We start from the raw sequence: 22,618 nt of genomic DNA, 5'->3' as shown, positions 1-22,618 counted from the left end.
AAGTCAAAGAACATCAGACACCCTTTACAGATAGTCAGGTCAAAGAACATCAGACACCTTTTACAGATAGTCAGGTCAAAGAACATCAGACACCTCTAACAGATAGTCAAGTAAAAGAACATCAGACACCTTTTACAGATAGTCAAGTCAAAGAACATCAGACACCTTTTACAGATAGTCATGTCAAAGAACATCTGACACCTTTTACAGATAGTCAAGTCAAAGAACATCAGACACCCTTTACAGATAGTCAGGTCAAAGAACATCAGACACCCTTTACAGATAGTCAGGTCAAAGAACATCAGACATCTTAACAGATAGTCAAGTCAAAGAACATCAGACACCGTTTACAGATAGTCAGGTCAAAGAACATCAGACACCCTTTACAGATAGTCAGGTCAAAGAACATCAGACACCCTTTACAGATAGTCAGGTCAAAGAACATCAGACACCCTTTACAGATAGTCAGGTCAAGGAACATTAGACACCCTTTACAGATAGTCAGGTCAAAGAACATCAGACACCCTTTACAGATAGTCAGGTAAGAAAACATCAGACACCCTTTACAGATAGTCAGGTCAAAGAACATCAGACACCCTTTACAGATAGTCAAGTCAAAGAACATCAGACACCCTTTACAGATAGTCAGGTCAAAGAACATCAGACACCTTTTACAGATAGTCAGGTCAAGAGCAGTTTGTGAGGTTAAGAGTAGGTTACAAACAGTTTAATAAAAGTGACAAAACCCTTTTCATATTCAATAGAGTGAGTGAGTTAAGATTTAACGTCACATCAGCAGTATTTCAGCCATATCGTGACGAGATATTCAATAGAAAGTAGATTGTACAATTCCAACTATATCATGAGCATGTGTTAATCAAATAATGATGATACCAGGTGTTCACGAAAAGATGATCATATCATGCCCAACTGGTGGCTCCCGCCATAAACACATGCAAAGGCAAGTCAATTGTTCACCAGAAAAAACACAGGAACATGTGGTACATGTCAAAATAGGGAATTGCATTAGTCTTTATTTTTGTCACTGATGCGTCAAATTTGGAATATCCCCCACATGTCTACCATAAAACCTTTTCAAAGCTTTACTGAAAGCCTTGAATGTTGTAACCTTGATCAAACAACGTCGGAGCAAGAGTCGTATGATGTTCTTTGAAATCTTGGAAGAAAGAGCTTGATTGTATCATAAAAGTTGTGAAATGTAAACATCAAAAGGCTGGAGCTGCTGGAATATTGCACGACATGAAGGGAAAGTGGATTATTGGAACCCGTGTAGAGAATCAAACCAAGGCTTTCAGTAAGACAAGTGAACACTCCAACCGCTAGGCCACCCAACCAAGCTTTTTTATGTTAAGAATATAATTCAAAATCCCCTAAACATGCATAGCCAACAATAGGTGGAAACAAAATGAATGACTGTCTCTGTCCTTGAAACAAATAATCAGTTTCAAACACCCTCAGCATCTGTGGCCATGTTGACATTTGCCTTCCGTAATGATGACCATCTGGGCCGTCTGCTGTCAGATTTGCTCCAATCTCTGGCGGCCATTTTGAGTGATACCCAAAGACCCCACTAGGGAACACTGTTCTCTACTGGGTGGTCATGAAGTCTGGCTCAGTAGCCCGACCACACTTGACGGCGTAACGTGTCCATCGCCGCTCCTGACTTTCCGCTTTATTTGACTGGACACAGGTAAGTGGACTCTGATTATTCTACACAGTTAAACTAAATGTTAATTCCATTTCTAAAATCTATCACTGAAAGCAATTGCTTGGACAATGAAGACAAATCATTTTTAAAATTTTATTAGTTTTAATTATTCTTTAAAATTTGTCAAACATATAGTTATATGATGATGTTTGTGATTCTCCAACATCTTATTCAGACAAGTACGCATAAACCATGATGGATTTCTCTGTCAAAATGAAATTTTTTAAACCGTGTTAATTATGTAATTATTAATAATTCTGTATCAGTTCACAGACAATCTTTGCTAAACAGAGAGTTTCATTGTTAGGATAAATCCTAACACTAAAAAGTCAGAATTTATTTTTCTCTAAAATACCTTTTGGCACCACTTCCCACTTGAGTTTATTAACTCAGCATGCACCATATCCTTAGGCTGTTTACCACACAATTACCGCTTGTCGCTATTCAATTTTAAGAAGAAGAAAAAAGTACTAAATACTTTTTTCTTCAAATATTTATCCAAATTTCACATGTAACAACTTAAGTCATACCCTACCATGGGTTTTCAATAACCATACATGCACTACAACCTAAAAATAGAATCTCACATGTGGGCAAGGACTAATGGCTGTCACATGTTTCGCACTGAAACAAGAGCCCCTTGTTTTCTCCTGCAAATGGTTAGGCTTTGTTAAGCCTGAAATCCCCAATGGCTCAACAATTTTCATGTGAATATTTAATGCAAAGATTAAAATCAAATCAGATATGGCTGAAAATTTAAAACTTCAAGAAATTTAATTTCTTCGTAACACAACAAAATGTCAAAGAATTTAAATATTACAAACTGTTTGGTTTAGAGGAAATGCTGGGATAAAAATGAAAAAAGTAAGGCTTGAAATACATACTATATTTTTATTACTATCGTATTTGACGTAATAAGCGCCCAGGGGGCTCTCAAAATAAAAAATAGGGGGCTCTTATAAGAATTTTATTTTGGTAAAAAAAAGAGTTGAAAGATAAATTTCAAGGTTAATGCTGACAGCCTGAAATGTTAATGTACGACAGATATTTTTTTCCAGAATTTATTTGCCAATAATTAAGGGTGCATATAACACACGAGAGCGAATAAATTGGTCTTGTGTACATTGATCAATCGGAAGGGGTGCTAATTGGGATTGTTCACTAGCCAATATGTTAGCAAATCTGGCCAATGGGCCCTTATTAGAGTTGGCGCTTACGGTATATTAAATACTTGTTATGAACATATCAAATCTGGACATATCCAGTATTCCTTCAGCACAACAATAAGTTTCACACATCTTGTTTTTCATACGTTATTCATACCACCATGTCAGAATAATGAGATCTGATTGGTCCACGCGATCTTGATAAAATACTATTTATCCCGCCTATGAGGGAAATAGATTTCTCAGCAGGAGAATAAATCCCTTATACCCGCCATGAACAAGATAGGCTGCAAATGGCTGTCTGAGAGGCAGATTAAATCCCTTATACCCACTTCAAAGCAAAACGCTGCATGATTTTTTCGAGTCAATGAAAGTCATGTGACAGAACAAGCTAACCTCTGCTCAATCAAACAGCTGTTTTCTATCAGTTTTGAATTTGTTAAAATTCTTTTTCTATGTCATATTGAAACATGTTGTTAAGATAAATTTGTTGTAGCAGGATCATTTGATGTACGTGGGTTTCATGCGAACCTTGTTACGTTTTATACCTCCGCCTCTGGATTGTGATATAGAAACTAAAGTACTCACGGAAATGAAAAAAACCCTGTTTTTTCGACCTCAGATCTTAAATTATTGCAGTTAATATACAAAATATGTAAATATTCAAACAACTAAATTAGTACTAATTGGGCCGTGGCACAAATACAGCGTATCAAATGTTTTTATGCCTTTTTACACGTAAAAGTGTGTAAAAATGTGAATAAAACAGACTATTGTGAAGCAGGGCATAACCAGGTGTAAGTAGATCAAGGTGACCTATGACACCTTGACGACAGGTGAGAACAGGTGCATAATGCCTATAGTCTGTTTCTGCTATGTCAATTTGGACTTTGTTTTACTTTTGAATGTTGAAAGTGCGGAAAAATTACCTCCTGTAAAGTACATTTTGTATTGTTCACTGAGATCAAACTAACAAATCCAGACTAGTACTTTTCGAGTTGTTTTGTTATTTCGTATTTACAGCTACGTAACACCTTGTGTCGATTTTTAAATTGAGAAAAACAGTTTTTTTCCATTTCCGTGAGTACTTTAGTGCAGGATGCAACAAACCCCATGTACCCCTCATCCCTCATGATCATGATAAAACGGACAATACACAACTTGAAGTAACTCTCCATAACTCCATAAGCATGTAGGAATCATTAGTACAGTGGAACACAGATACAACGAACACGGATATGGCGAACAAATGGATACAACAAACTGTTAAAAAATCCCTGATTTATCTGCTACATAATATCGTATAAAATTTACGCATATAAAGAACTCTCTACAGTGAACTAATGGATACAGCGAACTGATATCTGACCACCGACAAGCCCATCTATCACTAAAGCACTCACGAAAATGAAAAAAAACTGTTTTGTCGATCTCAGATTTTAAATAAATGCAGTTAATATACAAAATATATAAATATTCAAACAACTCAATTAGTACTAATTGGGCCTTGGCACAAATACAGCGTATCAAAGGTACGTAAAAGTGTGTAAAAATATGAACAAAACAGACTATTGTGAAACTGAGCATAACCAGGTGTTAGTAGATCAAGGTGAATGTCCATGACCTATGACACCTTGACGACAGGTGAAAACAGGTGCTTGAAACCCACGTGCATGTGATTTGTCAGTGGTTAGTGATTTGTCAGTGGCATTGTGGGATAGTGAATCATCGTCAAAATATCAGAACGTAAAAGTAACATATTCCCTTCTCAAACAACAACTTACATGTCATTATAATTATGTACATAAACATAGCTGTTATTTTTATTGTTGATTTGATAACTTTTTTTCCAAGGCTAATTTGCATAATGCCTATAGCCTGTTTCTGCCATGTAAATTTTGACTTAGTTTTATTTTTGAATGTTGAAAGTGCCTACAAATTACCTCCTGTAAAGTACATTTTGTATTGAGCACTGAGATAAAACTAGCAAATCCAGACTAGTACTTTTCCAGTTGTTTTGTTGTTTCGTATTTACATCTACGTAATGCCTTGTGTCGATTATTAAATCCAGCAAAACAGTTTTTTTTCATTTCCATGAGTACTTCAATTAGTGACGTTCATAGCGAACTGAGAAATCTTACTCAGTGTCAAGTGTCACTGACAATTGGCTGTACGCAATCAGCGGCGAATCAACACAATGGCGGCGAACCAATACAATCAGGGGTGATGGATCAACCTTGCTAAATTTTGTACATTTCGTACATGTATTTGATAACAATGTTCGATAAATGTAATGAATTTACATCAAAATATTGAAAAACAGAATCCATGTCCCTTATGGGCCACCGTAGTCCTCATCACTAAGATCCAGTCATGTAAATTTCACGTCTATTTTGCATCCATAGATGCTTTCTGTAAGAATGTATTCCCAAATTTAATGTCAGTGTATCGATAACAAAGAGACATCCATTAGGCCAATGTCACAATAAATTATATGTACTAGACACTTAGCATCAAACAATAGAAAATCATAAATCAATCAAGATAAATGTAAATTTTGCATTTTGTTAATGAGAAAATATATGTCTGGTTTTATCATAAACAACAGCAGCTTCTCATCTGACAAGCAAACAATCAATTTTTTATATGTGGCTTTATATACAGGACACCTTTTCTTGCTATCCATAAAAAAGTGTCATGTATTCAGGCCTATCAAAGACTTAATGTAGAAAGTGTCTTGCAGATATCTCAACTATCATCATGCGACTCTTGTTGTCGCTGTTGTTCCTGGGAGCAATGGCAGTGACAACGCTGGCCCAGGAGAACCAATGCACGACGAACAGCTTCCGGAGATTGCCGCCAGCAATGCAGAATGAGCACATGTGCATGATCCTGGAGAGGATCCAGTTTGACACCACTCAGGACCGGGTCCAGAGAGATACGCAGATAAACAACCTGGTCAGGTACAGGAGCTTTACTCAGTCATACAGTGAGTGAGTGAGTGAGTGAGTATGGTTTCACGCCTCTTTTAGCAATAGTCCAGCAAAATCACAGCGGGGGACACCAGAAATGGGCTTCACACATTGTACCCATGTCGGGAATCGAACCCAAGTCTTGGCGTGACGAGCGAATGCTTTAACCACTAGGCTACCCGACCGCCCCCTCAGTCATACAGACCCTGATACAAATATATCCAATACAGCCCATGCAAGTCTATAATGTTTGGCAAGTCTAGATTACTGCAGTATCAGGGGGAGAGTCTCTGGGCTCCTTTTTATTATTTAGATAATTTAACAACTGTTTTTTTTGTAAGATATGTTCATTTCAGAGACTAGATGTTCGTCTACAGAAGCTTCTATACAACCACTTGTGCAAGGTCATATATGATGTTGGAGGAAGAGTATCACCGCAATGGCTATACTTGAGAGATATTGTTTTCATTTATTTTTTATTCAGTTTCTCATTAGGTTAAAAAAATGTGTACAATATTGAATGAATGACTACCGGTAAATACATCAGATATTCAAGAACTAAATTACTTTTATGAACAAATTTCCAACTGAGAGTGACACAGGTGGCAGGAGATATCTTGTAGGTAAAAAAATGTGTACAATATTGAATGAATGACTACCGGTAAATACATCAGATATTCAAGAACTAAATTATTTTTATGAACAAAATTTTCTAACTGAGAGTGACATAGATGGCAGGAGATATCTTGTATGATAGAATTTCTACATGTGTTCTGCTCAGAGCAAAATTTAATGATTTATTTTAACAATCCAGTCTGTTGACGAAAACAACAGCACGCCCATCGAGAACTTTCAAGAAGGTCTGAAGGTCACCAAGCAAAATATATATTGTTGATGATGAAAACAAAAATGTACGGATCTAAATATTTGGAGTTGAAGAGCTAAACCTGTGAAAACAATCGCAGTTCTTGGCAGGTGCTGCATGAAAATTGATGGCAGATTGATAGGGAAGATCCGTGTGCATGTAGGAAGTGTTGCAGTGAACAAATGTCACATTGACATGCCATGCACAAGTGTCGAAATAATTACTCAAATATCTCAAACATTACAGTGTTTGAACCAGTATAAACGTCAAAGGGTCCTTTACATAACCATCATTTTGAAGTTGACAATTTATGGATAATGACTTCATTCTTTGCTGTTGTTATCCATAAACTGTGTCTACTTTGTCATCCGTCAACTTCTAAGTAATGCCTATTAAACAATTCATCGTGTTGAAATCTAAATTGATCACAACAGTGTGTGTGTGTGTGTGTGTGTGTGTGTGTGTGTGTGTGTGTGTGTGTGTGTGTGTGTGTTTGTGTGAATGAAACATCAATTAATTCTATTTTTTCAAATGGAAAAAGTTTTAAATTGGAATTTTATTTTGGAAGTGGTCATTTATTATATGGAGGGGGTGACGGGAAGGGTTTGGGGGGGGGGGGGGGGGGGGGGGGGATTGTGTGTCCACAAACGGGATCGGTGGGGGGTTGGGGCATGGAAAATTGTTAAATGTATTTGGAGGAGCTATGAAAACATGCTACATGAACTTGGGGGTCACCACAATATGATACAGTCCTAAGACCCATCTAACACACATGCCTCCAAGGGTTTGGCTGAAGATGTAAACACTGGTCACTGGTGAGATGGAATACCCCGCAGGCCGAAATTGACGAAAAGTGATTCATCCAACACATAAACTACCTAAATGCAAGAAAGAGCAGAAAGAATAAAAGACTTATCACCTATTGTGAGGTTTTACTTTCCAGTCGGGTTAAATCTCATAAACAGGGACGTTGTAATGTCCCTGGGATTTTATATAATATCCCAGGGATTTCATAGGATATTCAAGTCATATTTGCTATAATATCCCAGGGATTTTATATAATGTCCTGGGTATTTTATTAATATAACTTCCGTTCAGATTGTAACATGTAATGAAATGTAAAATCAAATGACAAATGTTTTCTTTATATTCCCGAGGATCGAACTCGCAACCTTCATATCTGTAGCCCAGTGAGTGTGCCATGAGGCTAAAGAAGTGTTGATAAGCCTCACTGGATTTTAGACTGTCCTTTTCAAGATCCATACGCCAGCAACAGATATTTTACGCGCGTTTCCTACTAAGGTTCATGGAAAGTATGTTTCGAAACATAAAAATGTTGATAAATGTTGTTTTAAGTTTCTTTTTTCGGTTTATAAGTATGGAAAACACTTTCCCTCGGTTTTGGTAGACAGAGCATGCCCTGGGGGTTGGGAAAAACCGCGGGGGCTTCGCCCTCTTGGTTTTTCCCTCTCCCCAGGGCATGCTCTGTCAACCAAAACCTCGTGAGCGTGTTTTCTCCAATGCTTAATGGCTGTTGATACAATGCAGCCGCAAAAACCTAGGTCTTACAATTCAAATTAAAACCGATCAGCAGGTGTCACTCACCTGAAGCTTCCACAAAAATGAAAGTCTGACAACTGGTTGTCTAGATACGTACAAGTACGAGAATCTGTACTTTACTCAGAAAGTCTTATCCTAAATCTAACATTGGTTACGTTTGACCACTTTCTAAATGGCATTGTTTGTTCATAGCTTTAGGCCATGGGAGCCGTGTCAATATACACTTGTCAGAGGGGTACACAAAGTATCAGTTGTTGGACTTTCATTTTTGTGGCAGCCTTGATGGCTGAGTGGGTTAGATTGCTGACTTTGTGTGCTGGTGATTAGGCGCCTCACTCTGGCAGTGTGGGTTCGAATGCCAGATGGGACTCAATCCAAAAAGGTACAAGAATCTATACTTACTATAAGTGTTATCCAAGATATAACATTTGTTCCAATATGTTTGCTTCCAGCATGGTGTCTCGACTGGAGGGCAAGTTATCCCGTGACCTGAGCCGGATCTCCAACACTGTCAACCCCAAGGTCACTCGTGTCAGAGGTTTCCCTGCACTCAGTGACATCCCCGTAGCCAGAGGTAGGTTTCCATCTGTCACACTCGTGTCAGAGGTTTCCCTGCACTCAGTGACATCCCCGTAGCCAGAGGTAGGTTTCCATCTGTCACACTCAGGTCAGGGGTTTCCCTGCACTCCGTGACATCCCCGTAGCCAGAGGTAGGTTTCCATCTGTCACACTCGGGTCAGGGGTTTCCCTGCACTCCGTGACATCCCCGTAGCCAGAGGTAGGTTTCCATCTGTCACACTCGGATCAGGGGTTTCCCTGCACTCAGTGACATCCCCGTAGCCAGAGGTAGGTTTCCATCTGTCACACTCGGGGCAGGGGTTTCCCTGCACTCAGTGACATCCCCGTAGCCAGAGGTAGGTTTCCATCTGTCACACTCGGGTCAGGGGTTTCCCTGCACTCAGTGACATCCCCGTAGCCAGAGGTAGGTTTCCATCTGTCACACTCGGGTCAGGGGTTTCCCTGCACTCAGTGGCATCCCCGTAGCCAGAGGTAGGTTTCCATCTGTCCCACTCGGGTCAGGGGTTTCGTTGCACTCAGTGACATCCCTGTAGCCAGAGGTAGGTTTCCATCTGTCCCACTCGGGTCAGGGGTTTCCCTGCACTCAGTGACATCCCCGTAGCCAGAAAAATAGGTTTCCATCTGTCACACTCGGGTCAGAGGTTTCCCTGCACTCAGTGACATCCCCGTAGCCAGAGGTAGGTTTCCATCTGTCCCACTCGGGTCAGGGGTTTCCCTGCACTCAGTGACATCCCCGTAGCCAGAGGTAGGTTTCCATCTGTCACACTCGGGTCAGAGGTTTCCCTGCACTCAGTGACATCCCCGTAGCCAGAGGTAGGTTTCCATCTGTCCCACTCGGGTCAGGGGTTTCCCTGCACTCAGTGACATCCCCGTAGCCAGAGGTAGGTTTCCATCTGTCACGCTCGGATCAGGGGTTTCCTTGCACTCAATGACACCCCCGTAGCAAGAGGTAGGTTTCCATCTGTCACACTTGGGTCAGGGGTTTCCCTGCATTCAGTGACATCCCCGTAGCCAGAGGTCCAATATCAAAGAGCGTCATACGACTCTTGCTCCAAAGTTGTTTGATCAAGGTTACATCATTCTAAGTACAGCTTCAAAAAGTTTTAGAGTAGCCATTTAGAGGACATTTGCAAGTTTGACGCACCAGTGGCAAAAATGATGGCTGATGCAATTCTCCATTTTGACTTGTAACATATGTTCCCATGTTTTTTCAGTGAACAATTGACTTGCCTTTTCATGTGTTTGTGATGGGTGCCACCGGTGGTGCAGGATACACTTACCTTTTCACGAACACCTGGTATCATCACTATTTGATAGTGATTCATAAACATATGCTCATGATATAGTCAGAATTGTACAATCGGCTCTGTTTATGCAGAGATTTCTATGGGTTATGGAAAGGGTTTTGTCGATTTATCACACAAATATCTTCACTGAAGCAAGTTGAGGTCAAACGTCTTTATGACGTCATAGCACAATTGTTTCCCTGCATCCATAATGTCTCTTTTCTCCTGGCAGGTCACAAATATTAATCTGAAATTGATAAATGTCTATTTTTCCCCGTGACGCCAGACTGTAATGAACTGAAGATGAGCGGTGTCAACATCAGCGGCATCTATCCTCTCAAACTGCCCAACAACTTCGTCGTCAATGCCTTCTGCGACATGGACACAACGACCGGAGGGTGGACAGTCATACAGCGCCGTAGAGATGGAACGGTCAACTTCACTCGCAAGTGGGACGACTACGCCTTCGGATTTGGCAACATCAACACCGAATTCTGGCTAGGTCTCGACAACATATATCACATGACGCGCAGCATGAACTACACGCTCAGGGTGGAGATCTGGGACTGGAACGACGACCACACCTACGCACTTTATGACTATTTCCGAGTTGGCCCCGAAGATGAGTTCTACCCATTGCATGTGTCTGGATATGAAGGCACGGCTGGAGACTCCCTCGAGTATCACAACAAAATGCCATTCAGCACGCCTGACAAGGACAATGACCAATGGTGGACAAGCTGTGCCAACAAGGATCGATCGGGGTGGTGGTTTAAGGCGTGCCACTATTCCTCCCTCAATGGTGTGTTCTATAAGCGGGGCCAGAACAACGTCACGCCCGATGGTGTTATCAATGGTATCATCTGGTAGGTTGCTGGTTGCTTGTGAGTGAGTGAGTGAGTGAGTGAGTGAGTGAGTGATTTTGACGTGTCAGAAAAACCTTAAGTGGCTCAGCAAACTAGAAAGAGAATTTAACAAAATAGGGTTCTCGCCAATATTTAATATGATTATCTCTATATTGAGTATGATTATCTCAATTAGTTACCTGCAGCAGTACCTATTTGAAACTATTTGATGTACGTTCCTTGTAACTAAACCAACGCCAGTATTTCACAGTCTTTGGTAGAGAATATTATCTTACTTTTCCCAACTTTTTTCTAACTTTTCCCAGCACTTCCCAAAATTTAGGATAAAAGGTCCTGAGCGTGCTCGGACTAGATAACAGAACATAAAGCGTGGTAACACATGTACATCTCAGGGCAGCGTAGAAGCGTCAGATTGACAAGGGTACTTGAAGGTGAAATAAACCATTATTTGTGAAATCTAGCAAGGTATCTGAAGTGTATAACCATGGACCAACATTCCAAGAATAAGTGATCAGCGTGGTTCCACACTGGTTTACCAATATTCCAGGAATGTCATATCAAGGAACATCAGGAATAGGCTTCACATGTACCGATGTGGGGAGTCGAGCCCAAGCTTCAGCAGGACAAATAACACTGATATTAACACTTTAATCAATTCTGTTATTGCTCAGAAATCAAGTGTTCTTTTTATATAGTTGGTTGGTTGGTTGGTTTGTTGTTTAATGCCACATCCAGCAATATTCCAGCTATATGATGGCAGTCTGTAAATAATCGAGTCTGGACCACACAATCCAGTGACTGACATCATGAGCATCGCTCCACGCAATTGGGATCGATGACATGCATCAACCAAGTCAGCAAGCCTGACCACCCGATCCTGTTAGTCGGCTTTAACGACATGCATAGTCACCTTTTACGGGAAGTATGGGTTGCTGAATCCTAATCTACCCCGGATCTTCACAGGTCTCTTTTTATATAGGGGTCAAGCGTATATCTTTATATATAGGGGTCAAGCATGTGAAAATGGTTTATAGCACCAATATTCCAAAGATGGAGGCCATGCAGGGATCTGAACCTCAGTTCTTGGCTTAACAAGAGAACTCTATAACCACTAGGCTACCCTTGGGCAAGTGACTTTGTTCAAAATGTGCCTCACCCAGCAGTGAATGGGTACCCGGTAGGATGAGATGGCAATGTGGTTGTTAACCTTATAGCACCTAACAGGCAGCTTGGGCTGTATACGCCCCAGGGAGCTGAGAATGATTCTTGAGTGGTCACTGATCCAGTGACCGAGTAATAATATCGCCTTGAACATGCCCGTGTGTGGTGTGGATATATGCACAATACAAATAGCCTATTATTATATAATACCCAACTGCCCCTCAGTGGTGAATGACCCAGGTGCAATGGCTGTGATTTTGTTGCAAAGCAACAGGAAGATTTCAGTCTGTCTTAAAAGCTGTCCGTTCGTCCATACACCCGTCCTTCCGTACGTCTGTCCGTCACGTTTTGTTTCCGGAGCATGACTCAGAAACCGTTCAATATCTTTTCATGAAACTTTGCAGGTCTGTCAGGTACATTCCGGACTGGTGCCTTTTGCTATTTAGAAATTTTAGAAAATTTTATTTTTTTTGTTTCCGTGGCAACAAGATGGATTTAGGTTCCAAACTCTTCTTTTTTTTACAATTTCCATGACAAGTTCCACCTCGGTTAAAAAAGGTTAGGGTTTGTTTAGATTTAATTATGTCATAAATTCTGCAACAGGTGCTGTGGTAAAGCACTCAATGTTGTTTTTTCCATCCCTTATTCAGGTACCATCTGAAGAATGACAGATCGTACTCCCTGAAGAGTGTTGAGATGAAGATCAAGCCACGTGTCGCCATTATGGAGGATACAGCTAAGTTGGCAGCGGAGAACGCACGGTCAAAGAAGAAGAAGAGGAAGAATAAGAAGAACCGCGAAGTTTTTAACCCATACGAAGGTCTGGACGATGGCTCGTCCGGGGCAGTTCGCTGAACACACACAGGCAGTGGTTGGTCAGTTTCAGGCGTAAAGGCAGGGGTCAAGGTCAGTTGGGTCAAGGTCAGTTGGTGTGGGACATAATAGCATCTATCAGTGAAAACTAATACAATTTTTCACAAAGAATCATCAATCCGACATTTTCTAAAACGTTTACAAGAAGGAATATTTAAAGATCATGTCTTTAGAAATTTAGTGCTGAGTATAGAGGTGGGGGGGTAATATGTTGATGGGCACATAGAAAAGGGGTACATAATTATCAAGTCTGAAAATGATGCAATCTCGTTAGAATTATATCTTAGTTCTCACTACGGCTAAACAAAGATTTAAGGTCATCCCATTAGGGGTCACATCAGAACAACCTTTCATCCGACCAATCAGAGCGTCGCTTACCAGATCAGGAAAGTGACAGTCGGCATGTGATTTCTGATCATGCAACCTGGAAAAATTTAACCTGGGGTATGCAGAACGATAGTTAGGGGCTTAACGACTGAATCCATACAATCAAGACCAACTATTAGCCATTCAAGAATGTTCTTTTGTTCAGTTTTCAAATTTTGAATCGAGAATTTGCCCAAATATGTATCAAAGCATAGTCGGCAATTTGAAATTAGTGCCATAAAGCATGAGAGAGCTGCCTTCTGACTGGCTAATATCGACTTCTTGTCAGTTATTCTTGTCGGTCAAAGTTCGCACAAGGTCGGTCTGACGTGACCCGTAATGGGGTATACTCAGATCTTTGTTTAGTAGTTGAGAGAACTAAGATGTGATTTTAATGAGATTGGAAAATGATGCAGAATATGAGAGAAATTTTGTTTGGGGTAGAATTTCCATTTTATGAACAAATGTGACAATTATTATAGATACCTTGTGGTCATCCTGTAAACTGACCCATGCCTTCTCTCCTATATTGATGTGTATCTTTATGTGGCTTGTGTTGATAACTGTTTACAGCCTGCTTGTCAAATGAAATGTCTGAAGACTCCCACTGAGAATATCCATGTTTACATATTTCACATGCAATTTATTTTTCGATGTATTATTGAGTGTTTACATTGATAGAGAGTTATAACTGATCTGCCAAACTTATGACAGCTGTTTTGAGGTATTCCCTGTACAGACACATTAATAAACTCTTGCAGTGAATCTTCATGTCATGATTTTATCACAAGCTTGAAAAGTCGGAAAATATTTCACAATAATCAAGGCCAGGCTTTTTTTTATACTTTTAGGATTACGGATTTTTCAGCCTAAAGTCTAGGGTTGGAGGAGGGGGAATACTTCATGAACAAATTGTGCTCAAAAGACCACCATTTGTGATGATAAAGCCCCTTGTACCAATAAAAATTCTACCACTTACAACACAAACAATTGTCAAGGGAGGCTATTCATGTTCGGATTCGAGATGAACAAAGATTGATTATGTGCCTCTTTACTAGTTTACAACGGTAAATTCATATGTTTTTTATTAAAAGGTGATGATAACAAATAAAATAACTGACTATGCAGCTATTGGCGGGGAACAAAAATGGAAATCTGATTTATTTATTTTTACATTTTCTCAAAAATTAGAGTCGGCGGGTCCGTAATCCGAAAAGTCTAAAACGCCTGGCCTTACTGGGGTTCTACACATTGATGAACAAACAGGGAATAAAGCAGCATTCGAAATACCTGCCTGCCCGACCATCCGAGACGGGTTGATTTCAATTCAGGCTGCCAGATTTTCAAATCCCCCTGCCCGACGGTCGGGTTATATTTCATATGTGAAAATATTCTAAATATTTCCCGATAATAAGCATTAATTCACATGTAAAGATGAATGATAAAATGTAACCCCAAAGAAACCCCGTTAGGTACAAAATGTCCGATTAGGAATGGTTTGACAGTAGCTCTGGGAAAATGTATTTAGATACACATACAAAACAATGTGGCCATGCACACACTGAAGTTGACTGAAGTTTTAGCTTTGTTCAAACACATATAAGTCAGAGAACGTGTTCATAGTCATGAAGGAATGCGAACATTAGAGATTTAAACTTGTTGTGTAACCATGTACCGTATATCGCTGTGTATAAGGCGAGTTTTTCGTACCTAAAATGAGGGGGCTAAGATAGGGGGGTAGTTAAATAGTGAATTTTTGTCATGAAACAATATATCACGTTGCTAACCACGGGTCTGGGTAGTCCTGTGGGAACCTGGGTCCTACTACCAGCCCTAATACCCACTTTGCACTGCTGTAAGAGGGTAGGAACGTTCTGGTGTACTACTGTAAACAGGGAATTTTTTGCGACCGTTTTATTATTGCGAGTTTTGCGAACGAGACTCAATCGCAAAAATTAAAAACGCAAAAATAAGTATAAATAATACATACATACTTTATTCATTGCAACACTTCATCAAATGTTGAAATCATCAACCAGAACCACAAGTTACTCAATAAGTTAAAAAAACAAATGAATGCAGAATGGTCACACAATACATCACAAATGACAGTGTAAACAGACCAATTAGTGTCACTGTTACCTCGCAGTAATCCTGCCTTCTTCCAACCTCGCTTGATTGCGTCAGTGTCCTTTGCAATTTTGTCCACACAGGAAACAAGCCATCTTGCGTGTACCGCTATACGTATCTCCACATTGTCACAATTTGTGAGTGACAAACTTTCATTAAAATCCTTCTTATATGGGTTGCATTCAAACTCAGTCATGACACTGAGTTGAGTCAATTATCGTATTTGATAATCTCAACACGGCAACTCGCAAAAATATCTCGTCGCAGTATTGTCTTTGGTGTGGTATTCGCAATATTTTAACGGCGCAGAAATAAAGCTGTTTACAGTACTCAACAAGTACAGTCTACAATCATCAAATCACAAGGCATAGATACCAGTATATTCCATACACCAGACACACAGAAGCATCACTAAAGAGTCTATGCACAGTCCAATCAAAATCTCATAATGAACTAGACATCCAGATTGTAAACAACATTGATTTCAACGTGCAGATTTCGGTAAACTGCAGGATTTGCAAAGCATATGTACTGCCTACTGGGTAACTAACAGATATTTTGCAAATTCTTTCATGCTTTTAATCAAGTTTAATCTGATGCACTTCACGGGATAAGACCTGTTTTATTACGAAACAGATCTTGATCATCGAGCAGATCGGTCTAGACTGGGTGCCGGCATTTGTTTGAAGCAAATGCAAGTGATATATGAAAGATGGAATCTGATTGGTCAATAGGAGGGACAAAGAAGTGACATAACTTGTAATAGCCACTGGTGGCGCTATGATAGAGCCTGGAAATTACAACCTAGTTCGGCCAGGGTGGAAACTGGACTTTTATAGTCAGTTAACGCCCTTGCCTCAGGAGGATGCATGTGTGATAGATCCAACATGGAGACGGTCATATCACAAGTCCATATACACCCTGTGTCGGCTTGATATGGCCTGTCAGTGCATTTTGAATGGGCATTTGATATCAGCCCAGGTGGTAAGAAATTGGAGTTACGTCCCTTAGTGCATCGTCCAATCATCAGCTTGACTAGCTTTCCTGTAACAGTGTCTTTCAAACAGCATGAAAATATACTGCATTCACTTGCAAATAGAATTAACATACCTCCATGTCAGAATGATGTGATCTGATTGGTCCACATGATCTTGATAAAATACTGTGTATTCTACCTTGGAGGATAATAAATTTCTCAGCGGGGAAATAAATCTCTTATACCCCGCAAAAGCAAGTCAGGGTGCACGTGGATTTCTGAGAGACAGAATAAATTCCTTATAATCTGCTTCAAAGCAAAAGGCTGCATGCTTTTTCCATGTCAATGGAAGTCATGTGACATACCGCAGCCAACCTCAGCTCAATCGAACAGCTGTCTATCAATTTTGAATTTGTTTTACTTCTTTCACAATGTCATATTAAAACATGTCGGTAAGAGAAATTTGTTGCAGTAGGATCACTCTGGCTACACAGGGTTTTACTAGTCCCGCGTAAGTGATCCTGCTACAAATTATGCTATGGAGCTTGAGGCTATCTTGGACAAAACTAAAGACAGATCTCAGTGTTACAGACAAAATGTACAAAATGAAGAACAAGAAACTGACAGTTACATGAAGCTATTCAGAAGAAATTGGTCACAGTCGGTGAGATGCAAGGCCTGGCAGAGATGGCACCCATAGATCAATGTTTTATGAATGGATACATTTCATAATTTGATATGGTATACGGTAAAAAGTTGATTATATGGTAGATTTCATATGATACCCCATATCAATCCTTGATATGAAAACTGCAGATAAGAACCTCTAAATATCATCTGCGACATCATACACCTTCAAATATTCATCTCAATGCACAGCCATGACATACATACAGTTGCCCCTTCTCAAAAGATAAAAACAAAGGAACGATCAATGAATGAGCATGCATGATATTTCTCTGATACTCATATCCCTAGCGTAATATACTCAGCGACAAAACGTGAGTATCACACATGTTGGTTAATACATGAATTATTACTCATATTCAAGAGGTATTAGATTGTTTCAACGCACAAACGAACATACAGTTATGTTGGGTGAATCAACACTCATGAACGCATCATGCGACCCTTCATGATTCAACACCATTTGTCTCGTGCAGGATTAGCGTGTAAAGTAAGGAAATGACGTGCAGCATATTGTGATAAGAATAAAGACACTGTGGTAACACTTGACTGATTGTTAGTTTTGTCATTAAGTGGTACACATTGGAAACATCTCTTCTTAATGTACTTCTCTATATGTTTCTATGATTTGCGTTTCTTTTGGTGGTGAGTGAGTGAGTGAGTGAGTGAGTGAGTGAGTATGGTTTTACGCTGCTTTATGCAATATTCCAGCAATATCACGGTGGGGGACACCAGAAATGGGCTTCACACATTGTACCAATGTCGGGAATCGAACCCGGGTCTTCGGCGTGACGAGCGAACGCTTTAACCACTTGGCTACCCGACCGCCCCTTTTGGTGGTGAGTATATTGTAACCTTGCAGTACTGACCTTGACATTGACCTGACCTCTGAAGATGGTTACGAACTCTGATCCCTGGAGGTTCTCATGGCAGGTTTGGCTCACATGGATTCTACCTGGCTGAAATAAACATGTGGTCATTTCAAAATTGTTGGCCGAAGTTATTCCAATGTGGAAGACAGTGTCATAGCACAACAACCCATTAATGTGGACAGTATTGTACTTGCATGCACTGAAAGGTGTATTTCAGAGAGTGAGTATGGTTTTACCCCACTTTTAGCCATATTCCAGCAATATCACGGCAGGGGACACCAGAAATGGGCGGAAAACCCAAAGAGCCTTCATGGTTGAACCCATTACACAAATTCAATTCATACCAAATGTTGAGTGAGTGAGTATGGTTTTACGCCGCTTATAGCAATATTCCAGCAATAACACGGCAGGGGACACCAGAAATGGGCTTCACACATTGTGCCCATGTCGGGAATCAAACCCGGGTCTTCGGCGTGACGATCTAACGCTTTAACCACTAGGCTACCCGACCGCCCCACCAAATGTTCACAAGGGCAGATCCAGAATTTTTAATAGGGGGGGTCCAAAATATCAAACTATCAAACCTCTTTGGGGGGGGCTTTCTACAACAAACTATATTTGGTTTTCAAAAAAGGGGTGAGGTTCGGACCCCTTAGACCCCCCTCTGGATCCGGCTATGGTTGATCCCATCACCCATTCAAGTCAGTGAGTTAGGTGTAACATCTTAGTGAACAGTATTCCAGTTATATCGCACCATGTCAGCTCAATGTGGGAGGAAAGCCCGAAGTGATGCAGGTCTCAGATATTTATCACTCTGGTATGGTGCTGCCATGCTAAGACAAATAATCAGGGAATCTGGGATTTGAACCAACAATCTTAGGATCCTGCCATGCCTAAGGGATGCGACTCTTCACTGCACAATCCATGTGTCTGGGCCACACTGGCCCTCTCTGTTCCAGAAGAAGGAACAGGTGAAACAGTAAGGGATAAGTGTTCTTAGGTGTTGCATCCCACTCTGAGAGTTGCATTCCTTAGCCGGCCAGGATCTGCTAGATAAGGGTTTGTAAAAGAGAACAGATTTGTCAAGATAATATATGATTTTTGAAGGAATCTTTTAGTAGCAAACATAAGAAAGTCTGCCTCAATATGGGTCTCCCAGATGTTGTGTTATAGGTGAAATACTTTTATGTGGAATTTCATTCAAACTTTGGTCGGGGGCACGGGTGGCCCAGTCGTCTAAGGCGCCGCGATTCGCTGTGCAGAGTTGCGTCACTTGGGCATGCCAGAAACCTATGTTTGTGGGTTCAAATCCCAGTTCGCCCCGATTATGTTTCTAGGTTTGTCAGCACCATACCCGTGCTCGTGGGTTTCACCGAAGTGGTAAACGTCTGAGACCTGCATCACTTCGGGCTTTCCTCCAAAATTAAGCTGACACGCCGCGATATAACTGGAATACTGTTAAAGGCGGCGTAAAAACCCAACTAACTCACTCAAACTTTGGTCTTACTGAGCTATCAACTGACATTGTCCTGACTCAAAGCACAAGGAACCTACCTGACTGTACGACTGCATCCGGGAGGCGGTGTTGACTGTGTCCCCAAACAGGCAATACTGTGGTGTCCTCTTCCCCACGATACCAGCCACCACTCCTCCCACATGCATACCTGTACACAGGAACAGAAGGAGCTCACACATAGGAACAGAAGGAACTCATACATGGGAACAGAAGGAGCTCACACAAGGGAACAGAAGGAGCTCACACAGGGGGACAGAAGGAGCTCACACAAGGGAACAGAAGGAACTCACACAGGGGAACAGAAGGAACTCACACATGGGAACAGAAGGAGCTCACACAGGGGACAGAAGGAGCTCACACAAGGGAACAGAAGGAACTCACACAGGGGAACAGAAGGAACTCACACAAGGAACAGAAGGAACTCACACAAGGGAACAGAAGGAGCTCACACAGGGGAAAAGAGGGAATTCACACAGGGGAACAGAAGGAACTCACACAGGGGAACAGAAGGAACTCACACAAGGAACAGAAGGAACTCACACAAGGGAACAGAAGGAACTCACACATGGGAACAGAAGGAATTCACACAGGGGAACAGAAGGAACTCACACAGGGGAACAGAAGGAACTCATACAAGGAACAGAAGGAACTCACACAAGGGAACAGAAGGAACTCACACATGGGAACAGAAGGAATTCACACAGGGGAACAGAAAGAACTCATACACGGGAACAGAAGGAACTCACATATAGGAACAGAAGGAACTCACACAAGGAACTCACATATGGGAACAGGAGGAACTCACACAGGGGAACAGAAGGAACTCACACATGGGAACAGAAGGAATTCACACAGGGGAACAGAAGGAACTCACACAGGGGAACAGAAGGAACTCACACAGGGGAACAGAGGGAACTCACACAAGGAACAGAAGGAGCTCACACATGGGAACAGAAGGAACTCACACAGGGGAACAGAAGGAACTCACACAAGGAACAGAGGGAGCTCACACAGGGGAACAGAAGGAGCTCACACAGGGAACAGAAGGAATTCACACATGGGAACAGAAGGAACTCACACAAGGGAACAGAAGAAACTCACACAGGGAACAGAAGGAACTCACACAGGGGAACAGAGGGAGCTCACCCAAGGAACAGAAGGAACTCACACAAGGGAACAGAAGGAACTCACACAGGGAAACAGAAGGATCTCACACAGGGGAAAAGAGGTAACTAACACAAGGAACAGAAGGAACTCCCACAGGGGAACAGAAGGAGCTCACACAAGGAACAGAAGGAACTCCCACAGGGGAACAGAAGGAACTCACACAAGGGAACACAAGGAACTCACATATGGGAACAGAAGGAACTCACACAAGGAACAGAAGGAACTCCCACAGGGGAACAGAAGGAACTCACACAAGGGAACACAAGGAACTCACATATGGGAACAGAAGGAACTCACACAAGGAACAGAAGGAACTCACATTTGGAAACAGAAGGAGCTCACGCAAGGAACAGAAGGAACTCACACATAGGAACAGAAGGAGCTCACACATGGGAAAAGAGGGAGCTCTCATATGGGAACAGAAGGAACTCACACATGGGAACAGAAGGAACTCACACAGGGGACAGAAGGAACTCACACAGGGGAACAGAAGGAACTCATACACAGGAACAGAAGGAACTCACACAGGAACAGAAGGAGCTCACACAGGGGAACAGAAGGGCCTCACACACGTGATCAAAGCATACTTTCAATTGAACAAAGATTGTGTTTTTAGGGTAGGCATGTCCGTAAATCAAGAAATAATTAATTAATAAATTAGTTGGTTTGGCCTTGCAAACAATTACAGATTTACCAAGGCTTTCACAAAAATGAAATTTTATTTGACCACTTTCTAAATGGCCTTGTGTGTTAGCTTTCAGACATGGCAGCCATGCCAATTTACACTTGTCAGAGGGGTACATAAAGTCCATGATCTTAACTACCAGTTGTCGGACTTTCATTATTGTAGAAGCCTCAGTGGCTGAGTGGAATAGATCGCTGACTTTGTGTGATGGTGATTAGGTGCCTCAGTGTGGGTTAAAATCCCGGATGGGACTCAACCCAAAAATGAACTAGAATCTGTACCCTACTAAGAACATGTTATCCCAAATATAACATTTGTTAAAATTGGCATCAGTCATTGTCTGTTTTCTGTACCTATTCTGACTGTAAGGCTGTTCCCCGATAAGGGATCTTTGAGGTATTTGGCGTTGTCCACAAATTCCAGCGCCAGACCAGCTACATGCTGGGTGTGGTCCGCCCGCCTGTCTGGCACCCCCCCTGCTACCATGTACACGGCATCCCCCAGTGTCTCCACCTGCAACACATTCACACACACATGGATAGCATCTTGGCAATGCTTTAAAATAATTCATTTTACAAACTGTCTGACTTGTACAAAAAGCCATTAAAAAAAAACATAATCAAATTAATTTTTATTTGCCCATTTGGCAAGACCAATTTAATTGCAAGGATTACGGATCCGCCGACACCATTTTTCGCCAAATCGAAAAAAAAAAATAAATGAAATTCTATCATTTTTTTAAAAATATTCTACCCGACATCCGACCTCGATCGATAAGCCTTGTTGTGAGAGAATACATGTTGGGGGAAGTACTCTAGTTTATAACTAAAATTCCTTACGCAAATGTGTCGGCAAATTCCATTGGTCGTTCCACGCGAACATAGCCAATCAAATGCGTACTCTCAATTACAAGTGTTTCCCACATGCACACAGCGTGTATTGAATATGCCGGGACCATGTGTAGGACATGGGGTGTCAGTTTGGGTGTTTTAATGCCTTTTATTATCTGGTGTCTTTCGACAATGTCAGCAATGTATTTCAGCATAAGCGTTCTGAAGGGTAGTGTGTGCTTATCAAAGCAAATCATGGAAAGTCCACTGGATGACACATTTGGTGATTTGGCGACGAAAGCCGTATTGTCAATCGCCGATGGAGATGGACT

The 22,618-nt window shown here is 41.2% G+C and overlaps 2 protein-coding genes across 2 annotated transcripts in view; one reads left to right on the top strand and one right to left on the bottom strand.

Annotated features, from left to right (window-relative positions):
- Positions 1-22,618, bottom strand: part of LOC139467119 (soluble guanylate cyclase 89Db-like) — a 57,070-nt gene that overhangs the window by 15,748 nt on the left and 18,704 nt on the right. The window contains exons 7-9 of the mRNA XM_071248838.1: positions 21,810-21,969; positions 19,643-19,752; positions 18,086-18,175 (exon numbers count right to left, since the gene is read on the bottom strand). Coding sequence (XP_071104939.1) covers positions 18,086-18,175; positions 19,643-19,752; positions 21,810-21,969 — 360 coding nt within the window. The remainder of the gene's footprint in view (positions 1-18,085; positions 18,176-19,642; positions 19,753-21,809; positions 21,970-22,618) is intronic.
- LOC139466767 (fibrinogen-like protein 1) lies at positions 1,586-13,250 on the top strand. Its single transcript, XM_071248443.1, has 5 exons — positions 1,586-1,711; positions 5,639-5,858; positions 8,745-8,866; positions 10,444-11,023; positions 12,835-13,250. The coding sequence occupies exons 2-5, from the start codon at positions 5,656-5,658 to the stop codon at positions 13,037-13,039; spliced, it is 1,110 nt and encodes a 369-aa protein (XP_071104544.1). The 5' UTR covers positions 1,586-1,711; positions 5,639-5,655; the 3' UTR covers positions 13,040-13,250.

The sequence above is a fragment of the Haliotis cracherodii genome, unplaced genomic scaffold, assembly GCF_022045235.1.
Source record: "Haliotis cracherodii isolate W230 unplaced genomic scaffold, xgHalCrac1.p SCAF_19, whole genome shotgun sequence".
Taxonomy (NCBI): Eukaryota; Metazoa; Mollusca; class Gastropoda; order Lepetellida; family Haliotidae; genus Haliotis; species Haliotis cracherodii.
Note: the sequence above shows the minus strand (reverse complement) of the source record. Positions and strands in the feature narration are given on the sequence as shown.